Below are 16233 nucleotides of genomic sequence, written 5' to 3'. Positions count from 1 at the left end.
GAAGAAAGAGAAGAGGAAAAAAAAGGAGAAAAGTCAGGTGGGGGTAGATGTAACAGTAGGACCCGCATTCCGCCTCCTCTTCGTCCCAAAAATAATTTCCATCAGAAGAAAGATATACGTTCCTCGAAGAAATGATGATGGGTATAACATCTCGTTGCTAATCCTTGCTTTGCCTGGTAGGGATCCCGGGCCTGGGGCTATCAGATAGTCTTTCCGCCCCCCTTCTTCCGACGTTCTGCGAATGTCCCAATAAACGGGAGCAGGGACCCCCGCCTGCCCTCTCTTCCCGAACTCCCCCCCTACTTTCTCTAGTCGCGCTCACTCTCTTTCTTTCTTTCTGCAGGATTTATTGGATCCTGCTTCGTGCAATTAAACCTGCCCCAGCACCAAAAAGACTTGGGAGGAAACGAGCCAATGATGAATCGAAGATCAGACGAGCCGCCAAAAATAAAAAAAAAGAGCGCGTGAAAAAACGGTCGCCAACTAAATGAGGAGTCAAAGTGCTAAAATCGTTCGATAAACCGTCCCCGTTCAAAATCACTTCAGTGCGTTTATTCCTCATCTCCCGTCGCGCCAAGGAGCGAGCCCACAGCGGCCAGACCGCCTGCCTTGCCAGAGGTGATCTCCGACAGCGTGTCGATGACACCCACCAGCGAGGGGAACTCGCAATCGGACGCGGCGGGCCGATAGGCTGCCTTGGCGATGGAGATTTCAAGGCCTTCGACCTGGTCGGCGGGCACAGAGGAACCGTCGGCCTGCAGAAAATTTAGAGTTAGTTGGTGCGGTTCGAGAAAGATGGTAAAGTTTGCTCGTATTGCAAGCGCCGAAAATAGGCTTACGCCAGGCTGCCCCATGGGGCCCGTGTGCTCTTTGGTTTGACAAACTTACCTTCTGAACCCTCCACTGGAGGTTCTCCTTGAGGTACGGAACGACTTCGGACGGATCCATGCAGCCCAGGTCCTCGCTGGCAACGCGCTGCTCAATCTCGCGCGTCAGGGACACGGCGGCATAGATATCTTGACTTTCACCAGCTCCCATGGCCGAGTCATCCATCACGAAAAGCGGAGATGAACCGGCGAGGTGGTCGTCCGTCATCCAGTCGGCAGGGCTGTCGCTGAAGTTGCCGATGAAGAGGTAAATGACGCCGGGACCTCCCAGAGCACACTTGCTCAGCTTGATGTTGGCCGTGTACTCGTAACGGCGCTCGTCCTTTGCGGCGGCATCGGCATCGATCTGACCGGGTTGGACGAGCTTGTTGATGATATCGGTAACGCCGTCGGCCACATCATCGACCGCGTCCTCAACATCAGCACGCTTGGTCCGGTGGCTGACAGTGCTCTGGCCGTACAGTTTGTTGATCGTCGTCCTAACCGCTGCCTGGTCCGCGTTCACGAGGTCGGGGTAAGTGTACGAAAAGGTCTTCACATCGCGAACCTTGGCCGCTGTCCAAAAGTCGCCGTTCGTGTTGGCATGGAACGGATACAGCTCTGTGCAAGGTTAGCTGCCGTTCTAGTCATCCGCAAAGGTCATCTTACCAGAATCAGCATCCAGGACGTCTCCAGAGTTGACCATGTATGTCCCGTAAGCCTGGGCCCAAGGCTCAACATAGCTGTCAGGGTTGAGCACCTGCCACATGGCAAAGATACGGTCGATGTTACTGCAACCGGTCAGAACAAAGGCATCAGAAAAGCCGGAGAGGAATCTTACCAATGGTGCAACATGAAGACCGGGTCGAACGATGACCAGGGGACATGGTACATGTTTCCGTTGTTGCCACCAGCCCAGATGTGGACCCAGCCGTGAATAGCCTCGACACTCTGGAACTGGCCTGGTTTGTAAGAAGCCATGTTACCAAAAATGGTGAAGTTGTGGTAGTTCGTGAAGAGATCGTAGAGCGCATCACGCAGCTGCGGGCGGCTCTTGTCCATGGTGCTGACGAATTGGTCTTCTTGTGACTGAGCGCTCGCTTCCTTTGTTGGGGGGTATCTCATTGTCTCAGGGTAAACGGAGAATTGAGTAACGCCCTGCGTCGCATTAGCTACCTTCTCCTAGGGATCTGTTGCAATTTTGTTTTTCTTACCGAGTCGTAGAGGTCATCCCCGTGCAGGGGGTGATACTTGTAGGAGTACAGCGGGTTGTCAATGGTCTCTGTTCCATTCGGCAGCGTGACGTCGATGGTCGGGGAACTCAGGAAGCTGGGAACGCTTTTCTCGCCGTCCGGGGGAAGGACTGCCCAGTCCCAATAAGGCAATCTGAAGGTGTTGGCAGCCTCGGTGTAGTTGTCATTTTCGGGGCTTCCGTCCCATTCGCCGGCGATTTCCGACATGAGTCCTTGAAGTGTTTGCTAAAATCTCATGAGCTCCCGAAGACCATGACAAAGCGAAGCTCGTACCTCGTAAAGGGCCAGGTACGGCCTGTGCCACGGCAGAAACAAATTGGACGAGTGCATGCAATAGCCGGAATCTTTACGTCCCTTGGACTCCACACCATCCCATACCTCATACGGCTTTCCATGGATTCCTAGCCCCGTGGTCAGCATGGTCGCACGGACTCAACGAGAGGTCAACTTACCGGCAACCGAATACCACGAGGACCTGTCGGCCTGGTCCGTCTGCTGGAACTTCTGCATGGCCAAAAGGAACAGGTTCCACTGGAACTCATTCTTGGCCAGGTCGCGGATCTCCAGGCGCGGCTGCACGGTATCATGATCCATTCCGGTCACAGCCAAAGCTTCTCCGGCGGTCTGCTGGCGCTTTGACTTGGTCAGAGGTTCCGCATTGTGGGCCGCATGTGGTTCCCGCGAAATTTGTTGGTGTGCAGGGTTCAACGGTGTGCCCACGACGGCGGACAGGAGGCACGAGCCGGAGACGGCCAACGCAAGCAGGCGGCAGCCAAAAGCGTCACGCATCTTGATGAGAGAGCAATGGGTAGGGGGGGCTGGAGGGGCTGAAGGGGGAGAGAGGGTTTTGTTCAAACAGCTGCAGGATTATAAAGCCCTTTCCGGGGTGGTGGAAAGAGGGTAAACAAACGATGGACTGGAAAGAGAGGAGAGAAATGCAAAGCAGCGCAGTGTGTCTGAAAGGCGGGCGGGACGGGCGGGGTTTTTAACGCATGGCCTGGGGCATCAGGGACAGTGTAGCATAAGATGAAGCCTAATGTCGGCGGTGGTATCATGTTCACGCGGCACCGCAGGTTTCCTCCCCTGGAAGCATGCGGAAAGGCGTGCCATGGCTGCAGCCCGGTTCAGGCATGGGGTCGCAGGGCCTCGAGGCCGCGGTGGGCAGCAGATCGTGGAGATGGCGGCCGCACAGGGCAGCGGCGGGCTGGTGAAGACGCAGGCTTAGCCCGGGCGAGGCTCGTGTTGGTGAGAAGGGGCGTGGACTTGGGACGAGACCATATGGAAAGTTCCCTTTCGGCGGCGCAGGCAGCATGGCGGCATGGCGGCTGGCCGGGGGACCCTGGCGCGGGGGTTCGTTCGATTGCGATCAGCGGCAGGGAAGCGGGCGATCTCGGTGACATTGCAGGACCGGGAAGCCGATGGGCGAGCGTGGGGAGAGTGGTTGTGGCGAGGTCAAGCGCCGGGCCTTGCACCACGTCGGCTGCAGCGCCGCCAGTGCCGCCAGCGAGAGGTGCGCCCCGGGACGGCAGGTGTGCACACGGCGACGAGGTGGTGGCAGCGGGCAGGTGCGAGTAAGCTTAATCCGGCCGCCCGCCCGCCAGCCCCGCGCCTGCCCGCTGGTCGCTGGCCAACAGCCGGCGCGTTCCTGGCGCATTTCGGCATGGCCAAGGTCGGCCGCTGTCTTTGGCGGGGAATTGTGGCTTGCCAGGTGCAAGGGAGGCGCTTGAAACATCCATCGACGACTGTCTGAATATTGACTTTCGCTCTCGACGCGCCGCCGTTGCACTCGCACAACCGCCGCGTCCTGCCCGCCGCCTAATCCTCTTCAGCCCACTGCCTCCCGGCCGACACCGCCAGACCAGCCTCTGGATGCGCTGCATGTGCATGTGCATGTGCATGCGCCTGTGCCTGTGCCTGTGCCTGTGCATGCGCTTGGTGCTCGCCGCGCCCGCCCAAGATGGAGGCGACTGCAATACTGCCTCCTCCTTGCTGGTCCCAGCCGGCTGATACACCGGCGAGCCCAAGGCATGCTGGCTTGCGGGCTTGCTGGCTCGCTGGCTCGCTCTATATTTGGCCGCCTCTCCGTCATCGCAACCTCGTTCCACAGGGAGTATTGACGTTTTCGGTCACACGTGGACCGCAAGAGGGGGTAGCGAGCCTGGCGCGCTGGCGGCGTCCATTGTTTCTGCCGACTATTTGCTGCTATAAGGGGATGTCACCATCCACCAAACACACGGCCGAGAGCCCGTCTCGGCTGCGACGGGGTGGGAGGCTCGGAAGCAACGTGTGAACCGTCCCTCTGGCGAGAGGTGGTTACAACACCGGCCGATCCCTTCCCTGCCCGGCCTCGCCCTGCCGCTGCAGCTCGCCGTCGCGCGCCGGAAATCCCCTCTCGGGCGTTGGCCAGTTGACGGGGCCGGGTAGCTCTTCTGACAGGTTGCGCAGAGTCAGTCTGCAACACTGCCACACAAAGACCGAAGACAACGTGTCGGCAGCTTATCTGCTCGAGGCCGCGCTTTGGGAAAGTGGTGCGTGCCTCTGCCTTGCTTCGATATGCACGCGATGGCGAGCAGGGCAGACGGTTTTCCCTTCGTCGCTGGTGGCTGGTCATGGTCATCGGCCTTCGAAGAAACGTGCGCTCCACCCTCCCGGCGCCGCCTCCCTTTCCCACCACCGGCTAGTCCTGGCCGAAGCGAGCCCCGGTACCTGAGCGACCCGAGGAACAACTGAGGAATGTTCCCCTCGTATCCTTCTCCGCCGCCGACCTCCACCCTACTGGCTCCCTTTGCTCTTCCTGCCCGTCTCAGCCTCCACGTGCCCCGTACCTCGCGGCTGCTTCAGCTCTTGCCGCGTCCGCGCTCATCTCGACTGCATTCCAGAACCTACTTGGACCGTGGAATCGGAGCTTCAACGCGCGGCCTCCCAATGTGTCCATGCAAAGGCTCGAGCAAAGGAAGCAGTTCAGTGGAGCGTTTGGTGTCGTTGTCTTGTCTCTCTGCGCCATCTCCGCCGGCTTCCATGTTAGCTGATTCGCCCGCCTCTTGCATCTGACCAGTTGAAACATTAGCTGTGGTACCCACACATGGAGCCACATCCAAGACCCAAGCTATGATGAAGTGAACGCCTGCGAGTTTAGTTTGACCAGAAAGGCGGAGTCGGCAAACATGCGCCGTGCTTGAGGCGAGTGCAACACCGAGGCTCCGTCTTTGCCGTGCATCTATGTCTACCCGGACGTCGTAGCATCGATAGAATTCATTCAGTTGCCCCAACATCGAGACATGGCGACGAACTCAACCTGTGAAACACTCGGACAACTTGGCATCTTCCCAACACGATCAACCCGGTCGTCATCCGAGGATAGAAAAGATAGAGAAACTAAAATGCTCAGGGTGACCAGGTACTGCACCGTTGCCCAAAAAGAGAATAGACACCGCCAGGAGCTTGCTTCGCCACGAAGCTGCCGCCCCAAGAAAATCCCCTCCCGCCGCCTCCTACACGCCAATCTATTTCTTCTTTTTTCTGTCCTGACATTACGAGTCCACCTCGTCATCATCGATATCGTTTCGCGTTTCTGTTCCGTGGAATGCATCCCCGAAAGCGTCGCCTTCAAGACCCAGATCGAGATCATCGCCGCCAGTATAGTCTGCCAGAGCATCGCCAGCTGTGTCAAACGCGCTGAAGTCTGTCGCGTCAAACATGCCTGGTGTGTTCCCTGCCGCCGACGCGGGAGCCGATGTTGTTGTGCCGTCCTGCCCCTGTCCGCTTGTAGTGGTAAGGTCGGGTGTGTCCATGTTTCCATGTCCTCCTGCGCTACCCGCGGATGCGTCCTTTGCTTGGCCGCCCTCGCCTCCAGCATCCGAGTCGTTCATGTTGTTCGAGCCCACCATGACCCAATCATCAGCTGCTTTGTCCGTACTGCCGTCACCGCCCATTCCGGTCATGTCCAGATCCAAATCCATGCCTTCAATCAAATCCATACCGTTGTCTCCGTTGGAGTTGTCACCCTGTGCAGGAGTGGTGGACTGATTCTGGCCTTGTGCTTGTCCAGAATGCGCCATGCCACCGGGCGTCGCGTTGGCGGATTGCCCATGGCTGTCCGACTGGGAAATGGGGGGCACTTGCAGTGAGCTGCCCCCCGGAGTCGAGACCAGCGAGTTTGAGGTGTATTGGTCGAGCAGCCCAGCAGCAGAATCATCACCATCCATCGCTGAATCCTCAATTGAGCCGTTGGACTCCCCAATGTTGATCGCGTTATCGGTCCCATTCGCCTCGTTGCCGTTCGTGGCGGCAGGAGCTGGTGGTTCCTCCACCAATCCACCCTTTTCAACACAGTTGACATTCTTCCGCGGAGCAATGGTGACCCCCAGGGACTTCTCGACGTCTGCGATGACCTCGTTGAATTTGATACTTGCATCCCCTCCCTCTGATTGTGGGGACGCGGACTGGCTGTCCGACTTGCGCCGAGCAGTGCGAGCATCGGTAAACGCCGCGTCTCTCAACCGCCTTTCAGCCTGGACATAGGTCTTGCTCTTCGTAAGCTCGGCCATTTTCTTCTCGTGTTCGGCCCTCATCTTCTCCAACTCAGCCTCCTCGTTCTCCAAGAATTTGTTGACCCGATCCTCAAAATCCTTGTATTTCTCTTTGCTCAGTTTCTGGTACTGCTTCGGCGCAGCCGGGGGCTTTGGACCGCCAGGCAGAGAAGACGCGCCAGGCGCATCGAAAAGCCCTTCTGTCAAATGCGAAAGCTCTCCCATAAGACCCAATCCCAAGTCCACCGGCATTATTTGTCCCGCGGCGAAGGGCGACGAGAAGACTTCCTCCATCCACTCATGGTGCTGGATGTACCTCATGGTGCTGATGTCTCGGGGGGTGAGGTGATCCAGTAGATCCCCAATCGCTGTATTTTCCTCATCTTCAATGGTGGTGTCATGAGGCATCCCGACGGCTGCCGCAGGCATGCCTGCCGGAACGTTACCCGGTAGATGTGCCGGTGCGCCATTACGAGGCCTCTTCGCAGGCGATGGCCCAATCGCAGAAGCTTGGCCGGGTGGGTAGAATTGGGGTTGCCTGAACCCACCAGCAGCTGCCTGCATCGGGTGACCGGGGTACATGCCACCGGGCGGAACATGACCCTGCTGCATTTGCCCCGTCCCAGGAAAGCTAATGTTGGGCCAATTGTGCCTGTCATGAAGCATGAACTTCCGCTCCATCAACTGTCCCTGACCCTCTAGAAAACGGCGCTCTTGCATCGTCTTTTGCATCTCAGCATTGATCGCTATACGGTTGGTCGGCACACGAGCTTGGGGCTCGGCCTGAGAGTAGTGGACGATGAATAGGGCCTGGTCAGGGATCGGGCCTTGTGACGCAGGGTTCCTCGAGACTATGCGGTAACGATGTCGCTGATGAGAGGTGATTTGCTCGTAGCCCGGACGATAACCGCTGCGGCGAACGAGGATTTCTACAGTCTTTGGGACTTAGCAGGGGTGCGCGCGGTGCCTGGGTTGTGGAAGCTCACATATCCGCGCTGCGATTCATAGGTGAAGCTGGACTCCGGATCCGCCCAAAAGTAGCCATCGCTAGCATATGCGTTGGATCGTTGGTTAACCGGCTGCCATTCGAGGAATACAGTGCCGTCGGTGGGCGGGTTTTGAAAGTATTGCCATGCCATAGGGGCCATGTCCTTCACAGCCTTGGGCGCTTGGAGCAGGAAATCGACGGCCTGCTCAATCGATAGGTGCGCAAGGGTCGGGTAGCGGAAAGACGAGATGAGGTGGACGTGCGGCAGCTGGTTGGCGACAATTGTCAGTTGAAGTCGCGACTCTCGGCGGATGCGCGCGACATACCAGGAACTGCGGCACGCCGTAGCTTGGGTCCTGCATTGTGGGTGGGCGCGCAAAGTCGATGCACGAATGCGACCAGGGACAGCGAACAGAATGCGGGCAGGGCGAAGGGCGGGGAGGCGATATGCGGGACCACGTCGACGCGTTGAGCTGCGCTCCGACGGAGAGCTTGGAGCGACGAGCCAGCCAGGCGTGTCGTCGCTTCCACGGCGAAAAGCCAGCCCGATCCGCGCTAGTCCCGAAAGGGACTCTTCAGGGCCCAAACATCAACATCACTCCTCCGCCGCAAACGGCGCTCGAGCTCTGTAACTGACTCGTATTTTACAATTACTCACTAGTCTTCTGTCGCTGTCGATTGATAAACGGCGGGTTCCAGAAGACGACGTGATTCACACGCAAGGCGTTTCAGCCGTCCAAGCTCTGCAGAAGACGCGAACTTTCTCCGAAAATCGCTGCGCTCGTCATCGCGATCTGCCAACATTTGCACTCTGATGCAATCAGCGTCGAAAAGCGCCGCCAGCTCTCGGATGTTGTCTTTTAGATAACAGCCGACGAATGCGACCGTGGCGGTCAGCTCCACATCGGGACATGTCTGATTCAATCAACCGAAAACTTTAACTTCACTTGTAATGCAATCTCTAAAGGCAGAGGTGCACCGTTCCATAAGTTTGTTCCAACCACGATCAGATTAGGAGGAGTACTCAGACCACCACCAGCGCCAGTTGCTCAATTATCGACATGTTGTTCTGTAGAATACTGAAAAAAAAGAATAAACAGTCTCAACCCAGGATCCTAAGGCCTCCCTTCGTCTTGCTCTGTTTCTTCTGAACACCTGCTCCAGTGTTCGCGTTTCCACCATGGCCATGCCCTCCATGCTTCCCACCCTTGTTGTTCTTCTTGTTATCCTTGGGCACGACAGCCTTGATCTCGGTAGTACTGCGCTTGACAAGGACAGGGTGGCTGCCAATATACTTGCCCTGCATCTCCTTGGCGGCTTGGAAGTAGTCATCTCCATTGCTGAAGCTCACGAATCCGTACCCTTTGCTCTTCGTGGTTCGCTTGTCTCTTACGACACGTGCCTTCTGGATAGAAGTGAAGCGAGAGAAGGCTTTATGGAGGGATTCATCGGTAACTTCACCGGCTAAGTTGCCGACAAACAGACGGAAGTGAGCCGGGTCCCATTCTAGCAATGTGGTGTCGCTCCACGTCTGCCCTCCACCTTGCCGCACGACAGTCTTCTGCTTTCCATCAGGACCTGAGACGACGGCGGCGACGCCCGTATCTGAGCTGACCGCCGATTGGAGCTCTTTACTGCTGAGCGCTGTCGATCCCCCGGCCTTTTCGCCCAAGGGCGTATTGTTCGCATTGGTAGGCATCTCACGACCTTTAGCACCCTTCGGGGCAGCATCATCTCTGTTCGCGTACGCACTCTGCCACTGGGCGATTTGAGCCTCATACTCGGGATCGTAGCTGCTGTTTCCAGCACCATAGCCACCGCTCTGGTCCTGGCCAGGGGCCGGGAAGGGATTGCGAATCTGAGGCGGCGTTGGGTTCGAGTATGGGTCGACACTAGGCTGCTGATAGTACGAAGGTTGTTGCTGCTGGTAGGCAGGCTGCTGATACCCACCGCCGACGTAGCTGGACTGAGCTGCCTGATACGCACTCGGGGGCTGAGGCCCGGCAGAGACGGTCGGGGGCTGCGACTGCCATGTCTGGGTGTTGGCGGCTACGCTGCGGGGCTTGAAGCCTGTAAAGGCGCCATATCCGCCCGCGCCTGGGGGCTTGCCGGTTGCGGCAGAAGCACTAGGGAACTTGGAGAAGGCTGCAGGCTGCGCAGGTGGCGGTGGACGCGCAGGGAGCGACGGGTGAGGTTGAGGCGTGGATGAGCTGGACTTGGAACCTGGAGGCGGCGGATTGGACATGATGAACGGATGCGCAAACGCGTTTAGCGGAGTTAATGAGACTTACTGCTCACGCTCCGTCTCCGATGCCGGTTGCTGCTGGGTTAGAGGATGCGATAGGGCGGAGCTGTGGTGCGGGCCGTGCTTGGGCGGCAGGAGCAGCAGGAGCAGCAGAGCGCAGGTTCCAGGTGTCGCAGCTATGGCCGTATGCCTCAGGTGTGTCCCGGCGGCGGCGGCGCCACTCTCGAGGATTGCGGCGGAGGCGACGTTATGCAGAGCGCTGACAGGGCGTGCTGACGAAGAGGCAAGGCCTGGTGACGGGAGGCGGCGGAGTTTAGGGCCACGAGGGCATGGACGGCCGGTGGGGCTTGGCAGGCGCCTCTCGGGCCTTCTTGGGCCAAGTGTGACGCTCACACGCTGCTCGCGCAGGGCTGCACGGTGCGGTGACGGTGATCGGACTGCGATGGGGCGCCCGGCGGCCTACCACGCACGGAGATGTGTCTCCGAAGCGCGCCGTGGTCGTCGGAGCAATTGGCAGCGCTGCTTCTGTCGTAGCCGGGCGGGTGCAAAATTGTCGAGCCCCGCCGCCGGCCGGCCAGCCCACCCCACCATCATCACCGCGCCAGTCCCGGCGTCTCAACGCCGTGTTCGCAGATAGTCCGCCCGGTATTGTTGAATGACTAAGGCTGCCTTCCGCGCCCGCCGGACAATTTTCCTACGCTTGCGGTGGGCTGCGGGCGCAATTGACTGCTGCGCGCGCCGGCCTGCAGTGCGGCCTGCGGAATGCAGACGGCCAGCGCGCCTTGGTTTAAGGACGGGCCGCGCCCGCAGCCTGGCCTTGGTCGCAGAACTGTACGTAGTATGGCTCGAAGCGTAGGCGTCCTGGGACGAAAAATACCTCCTTCCCAAATCTTGTGACGCAACGTGGGGCTGGCGCGGCCGCCTTATAAAGCACCCTGTCACCTCCGGCATATCGGCGCCTCTGCATCCCACTTGCTCCCAACCTTCTCACCTCTCTCTCTCTCTTGCCTCATTGCCCCCCTCGAAAGACCCGTAGTTCAGTCCGGTCCCGCATCCATCATGTCTGCTGAAACCGCTGTGTAAGTACCCGCCCTTGCTCCATTCTCCTACCCCGCCACCGGCGCCGCCGCGCCTGTTCAGCCATCAGCTGGGTCCCGGACCGGTCGGTATCTGAGCAGATGCCGACCCCGTCGCTGTCCGTGTCTATACACATTGACGAACCGGTAATCTGACTATAGCGCGCGTCTCTCCCGCATCGATGTGGGAGGACCTGCGCGCCCCGTTGCTAGTGGAGACTGGGGTCTCATTGGTCTGGTAAAGTTCTCCCGCAGCAGCCCGCAGCACGACCCCGCTAACTTTTGTAGGCCGTCAGTAAGTAGGAACGTAGTCGCCGATCACGATGCACCTCTGACAATCATACAGTGGGCCAGAACCTGATCCTGAACGCCGCCGACCACGGCTTCACGGTTGTCGCCTACAACCGTACCGTTTCCAAGGTCGACCGTTTCCTTGAGAACGAGGCGAAGGGCAAGTCGATCGTTGGTATGTATTCGGATATCCGCCCGGCTCGCGAAACCGCTGACTGACCGGCAACAGGCGCTCACTCCATGAAGGAGTTCGTGTCCAAGCTCAAGAAGCCCCGCAGGATGATGATGCTTGTCATGGCCGGCAAGCCCGTCGATGGTATGCGCCGAGAGAGATTGGAATGCAATTGCGGCCGCTAATTGCTGGCAGACTTCATTGAGCAGATCCTTGAGGCTGGCGCCGAGCGTAAGTCAACCTAGAATAGAACAACGAGCACGAGCGAAGCTAATGGCGACATAGCCGGTGATATCATCATTGACGGTGGTAACTCCCACTACCCCGACACCAACCGCCGTACCGTCTACCTCGCCGAGAAGGGCATCCGCTACGTCGGCTGCGGTGTCTCCGGTGGTGAGGAGGGTGCCAGATATGGCCCCTCTATCATGCCCGGTGGTAACGAGGAGGCCTGGCCCTACATCAAGGACGTCCTTCAGAGCATTTCTGCCAAGAGCGACGACGAGCCCTGCTGTCAGTGGGTCGGTGACGAGGGTGCTGGTCACTACGTCAAGATGGTGAGCTCTCCACCGAGAATGTGTGAAAGACGATTACTGACTCCGGCTAGGTCCACAACGGTATTGAGTACGGTGACATGCAGCTCATCACTGAGGCCTACGACATCTTGAAGCGTGGTCTTGGCCTGAGCAACAAGGAGATGGGTGACGTCTTCGCAAAGTGGAACACGGGTGTCCTCGACTCCTTCCTGGTCGAGATCACCCGCGACATCCTCTACTTCAACGACGACGATGGAACCCCGCTCCTTGAGAAGATCCTCGACTCGGCTGGTCAGAAGGGTACCGGCAAGTGGACCGCCATTAATGCTCTCGACCTCGGCATGCCCGTCACCCTCATTGGCGAGGCTGTCTTCTCCCGCTGCCTGTCCTCCCTCAAGCCTGAGCGTGTCCGCGCTGCCGGCCTCCTCAAGGGCCCCGAGCCCAAGTTCGAGGGCGACAAGCAGGCCTTCATTGACGACCTGGAGCAGGCCCTCTACGCCTCCAAGATCATCTCGTACGCTCAGGGTTTCATGCTGATGCAGAACGTAAGTTGAGACGCCAAGATTGACGTGTCAGGATGGTAGTGACTAATGGTCGACGAACAGGCTGCCAAGGAGTACGGCTGGAAGCTCCAGAAGCCCGAGATCGCCCTCATGTGGCGTGGTGGCTGCATCATCCGCTCTGTCTTCCTTAAGGACATCACCCAAGCCTACCGCGAGAACCCCGACCTCGAGAACCTTCTCTTCGCCGACTTCTTCAACAAGGCCATCCACAAGGCCCAGCCTGGCTGGAGGAACGTCGTTTCCAAGGGTGCCCTCTGGGGTATCCCCACTCCCGCTTTCAGCACCGCGCTTAGCTTCTTCGACGGCTACCGCACCAAGGACCTGCCCGCCAACCTGCTCCAGGCCCAGCGTGACTACTTCGGTGCCCACACGTTCAAGATCAAGCCCGAGTTCGCCAGCGCCAAATACCCCGAGGGCGAGAACGTCCACGTCAACTGGACCGGCCGTGGTGGCAACGTTTCGGCCTCGACGTACAACGCGTAGATGTCGAAAGTGCGGGGCAGGGAGACGGAAAAATTAAGGACATGGAGATAGACCTGGTACATGGCGCATGTCCTGTTGCATGAGGGATTGTTTTGTGTTACGCGTATATGGCCAATTGAATATACGAATTGTCAACGAACGTGACGTCGCGCGATGCATGTGATGATGGGATGGGTGGTGCCAAGGAGATAGGTGCGGCGCCGGAGTTAGGCGTGTCGTGTGTTGTCATATTTGGCGCGGGCGATGACAGACAGGAAGCGCGCGCTGACTCGCACTCTCCCGACAAGTGACTTCGTGGGAGCCTCAAGCTCAACGCGCACCCATCCACCCTCGTCCCGCGCTTGACTGCCCTGCGCGCCGATTCCTTTCTCGTCGCTCCTTTTGTTCTTTTAATGCGTTTGCATGCCGCCTCAGCCACAACACTGAGGGAGCACGCAGCTTAAGAGGAGGCACACCACTTCGCGCGCAATGGCAGACGGCAAGCGCCTCTCTTCTGCCGGGAAGGTCGCAACGCCTAAGCTCGGAGACCAGTCTATCCTCAATGACTCGCACCTGTTCAAGGTCATAGGCAAGCGGTAAGTTGAGCGCCATTCCGCCGCCGCCGCCCAGTACCACCACCAGCCTCGAGCCGGCAGCCTCCCCTCGCTCCACCCCAGAGGATGCGCTCTGCTCCTCCCCCCGCCCCAGTGACGACGTGGCTGCTCACACCGGCGCCCCGCACAGAGTCAAGATCACGACGACGGTTGCGAACCATGTGCTCGAGGGCACCGTCTTTGCCGCCGACCCCGTCCTGAACGCCGTCGCCGTCAACACCGCCCCGGCCCCGCCGAACCCATCGACCAACCTAGCCACCCAGCCGGGCAACTTCCACGTCGTGTCGATCCCGAACATCCAGAAGTTTGAGATCCTGTCGGACGGCGCCGGCGCCGACAGCTTCGAGAATGCCACGCCGACGATTGCCTCGCTGGACCTGGGCGCGCTGAAGGCGCGCGAGGAGGCGGCCGTGCGCAAGCTGCTTGAGAAGGAGGAGCACAGGAACAGAGAAGTGTCGTCGGAGGTGCAGGAGCTCTACGATGCCTTCAACCGAACGTACGTACCGTCCCCTCTCTGTGTCTTTTCGAACCCACGGTCCCCCCCAAGGCTTTGCCGGCTCCGGTCGGGCTCTTCATCCTTTCCGTCCTTGTCTCTCTGCCTCTCCCTCTCCCTCTCCCTCCGCTCTCCGGTGTTCCCCTTCCTGGTCATGGAAAATGATGCCACGATTTTTGCCTTTGATTTTTTTTTTTAACAGTCACAGGCTGCCCATGCGCTGGCACGGCACCACGATGATCATCAACGACGCCGTCCTGCTCGGCCCGCCCTACACCGTCAACGATCTCAAGGCCGCCGAGGGCAAGGAGCGCAACATCGATCACATCAAGAGGATCATGGAGGGTTATCTGGCAAAGAAGAGGAGCGGAGGCGCGAACAGGCCCGGAGTCGCCACGCCCATCCCGCCGCGCAAGGGCGGCTGATGTTCCAGCGGTTACGATGCTCTCTACATTCACGATCGACGATGCTGCCGGGATGTTCGGACTGATGGGGCCTCTTTTTTTTCGACGAATGGTTGCAGAGGATAAGGAGTCATACAGAAAATGAGTTATTAGGAAAGCGGAGAGGGTACAATCTGCAGAAGGGGTGCAGACGGCTGGATAGCAAGGCTACGGGTTGGATGGTGGAACTCACCCAGCAGGGGCTGGGACAGGACCATTTACGTGTAAGAAAGCCGCGCTCCGAGCGGTGAAAAGGGAAGTGGACGACAATGGTCTAGCGGACCTGAAGTTCAGACATTTTCAAATCGAGCTCAATCACAACAAATCTTGCTCAGGTGATTAAGTTTCATTCCATTTGATTCCACTCCCTTTTCTAGCCAGGGTTCAACGTCTTACACATTTTCTTAAACTTTTGGTCGTTCTTTTCACTTCTTTTTCCCCGCCTACCTCAAATGGCCTTTCCTACATTTATTTTCCAACGTTAGTGTAGCGCAGGTACGGCTTGAGCTCGCGGACATCGCCAAACTTCTTCTTGGCGTCGGCGGTGCTGACACTGGGCGGCACGATCACGTCCTCTCCCTGGTTCCAGTCGATGGGGGTGACGACGCCCTTCTTGTCGCCGAGCTGCAGCGAGTCGATGACGCGCAGGACCTCGGCGCTGTTGCGGCCGGTCGAGGCCGGGTAGATCATCATCAGGCGGATCTTCTTGGCCGGGTCGACGACGAAGACGGAGCGGATGGTGAAGGGCAGGCCCTTGGTGGCGATGTCGCGCATGTCGTCCTCGGTGACCATGTCGTAGAGGAAGGACACCTTGCGGTCGGCGTCGGCGATGATGGGGAAGGTGAGCTGCGTGGAGCTGAGCTCGTTGATGTCGCCGACCCAGTCCTCGTGCGACTTGAGGTCGTCGGCGCTCTGGGTTGCAAAAAGTCTCGTCAGCAGGAACAAGAATGCTGTGCTGGTGTGCAACTACGGTCGGTTCCGGGGGATCTATTGATGAGAAAGCGCGGGGCAATTGCTTACGAGACCGATCATCTTGACATTGCGCTTCTCGAACTCGGGCTTGAGCTTGGCGAAGGCGCCGAGCTCCGTCGTGCAGACAGGCGTGAAGTCGGCAGGGTGCGAGAAGAGGATCGCCCAGCTGTCACCGATCCATTTGTGGAAGTCGATCTCGCCGTGTGTCGTCTTGGCCGTAAAGTTGGGCGCTGCATTGGGAGATGGATCCGTCAGCACCCCGGCTCTTTTCCTTCAATGGCGAGGAGATGGATAATTTCCGTACCGACGGAGCCCAGGCGCAGGCGCGGCTGCTCGGCAGGTGTCTGCACGAAGCGGCGGAAGAGGGGAGCGGCGGGGCGCTGGACGTTGATGGAGGAGCGCAGCGCCGGGCGAGAGGCGGCGCGGAGGGAGGTGTTGAAGGCGTGGGGAGCTGCGCGGCTAAGGTAGGAAGCCATTGTTGATGCAAGGGGGTCGGTTAGCTTGTCAAGCTAAGGTGAGTGGGTTGGTGGTGTCGATAGAATGTCTTGGAGATTAATTATTGACCGCCCGCCGCCGACGCAACGCGCGGGATGGCGTCAGACTGCGGTAGTGCGGCGCGGGCCCTCTTACAGGCAACCGTAGCAGGGACCGGCATCGTCCGGCATCGTCGCGTCGGCGTCGGCTCGGGAAACGCAATTCCGAGGTCGGAACAACGACACTGTCTGCTGCG

General features: G+C 58.8%; 6 protein-coding genes across 6 annotated transcripts; 2 read left to right on the top strand and 4 right to left on the bottom strand.

The window, feature by feature from the left end:
- Positions 1-551: 551 nt before the first annotated feature.
- On the bottom strand, positions 552-2908 carry BKCO1_8000103 (tyrosinase; the record flags this gene model as incomplete). The annotated part of the gene is made up of 7 exons (XM_020279196.1): positions 552-755; positions 889-1487; positions 1536-1657; positions 1708-2024; positions 2081-2344; positions 2393-2520; positions 2572-2908. The coding sequence occupies 7 exons, from the start codon at positions 2906-2908 to the stop codon at positions 552-554; spliced, it is 1971 nt and encodes a 656-aa protein (XP_020133297.1).
- A 2741-nt stretch (positions 2909-5649) lies between these two features.
- On the bottom strand, positions 5650-7998 carry BKCO1_8000102 (uncharacterized protein; the record flags this gene model as incomplete). Its single annotated transcript, XM_020279195.1, has 3 exons — positions 5650-7584; positions 7635-7904; positions 7963-7998. 3 exons carry the CDS (start codon positions 7996-7998, stop codon positions 5650-5652), a joined length of 2241 nt encoding a protein of 746 aa, XP_020133296.1.
- Positions 7999-8738: 740 nt separating this feature from the next.
- On the bottom strand, positions 8739-9881 carry BKCO1_8000101 (rnp domain protein; the record flags this gene model as incomplete). The annotated part of the gene is made up of 1 exon (XM_020279194.1): positions 8739-9881. The coding sequence occupies one exon, from the start codon at positions 9879-9881 to the stop codon at positions 8739-8741; it is 1143 nt and encodes a 380-aa protein (XP_020133250.1).
- A 1059-nt stretch (positions 9882-10940) lies between these two features.
- BKCO1_8000100 (6-phosphogluconate dehydrogenase) lies at positions 10941-13002 on the top strand (the record flags this gene model as incomplete). Its single annotated transcript, XM_020279193.1, has 9 exons — positions 10941-10960; positions 11120-11195; positions 11246-11252; positions 11304-11423; positions 11478-11564; positions 11616-11651; positions 11706-11977; positions 12028-12501; positions 12562-13002. The coding sequence occupies 9 exons, from the start codon at positions 10941-10943 to the stop codon at positions 13000-13002; spliced, it is 1533 nt and encodes a 510-aa protein (XP_020133298.1).
- A 468-nt stretch (positions 13003-13470) lies between these two features.
- Positions 13471-14513, top strand: BKCO1_800099 (rna-lsm domain protein; the record flags this gene model as incomplete). Its single annotated transcript, XM_020279443.1, has 3 exons — positions 13471-13577; positions 13624-14091; positions 14297-14513. The coding sequence occupies 3 exons, from the start codon at positions 13471-13473 to the stop codon at positions 14511-14513; spliced, it is 792 nt and encodes a 263-aa protein (XP_020133358.1).
- A 486-nt stretch (positions 14514-14999) lies between these two features.
- Positions 15000-15979, bottom strand: BKCO1_800098 (mitochondrial peroxiredoxin prx1; the record flags this gene model as incomplete). The annotated part of the gene is made up of 3 exons (XM_020279442.1): positions 15000-15443; positions 15552-15733; positions 15808-15979. 3 exons carry the CDS (start codon positions 15977-15979, stop codon positions 15000-15002), a joined length of 798 nt encoding a protein of 265 aa, XP_020133430.1.
- Positions 15980-16233: the final 254 nt, after the last annotated feature.

This window comes from Diplodia corticola, assembly GCF_001883845.1.
Source record: "Diplodia corticola strain CBS 112549 chromosome Unknown scaffold8, whole genome shotgun sequence".
NCBI classification, from domain to species: domain Eukaryota; kingdom Fungi; phylum Ascomycota; class Dothideomycetes; order Botryosphaeriales; family Botryosphaeriaceae; genus Diplodia; species Diplodia corticola.
Note: the sequence above shows the minus strand (reverse complement) of the source record. Positions and strands in the feature narration are given on the sequence as shown.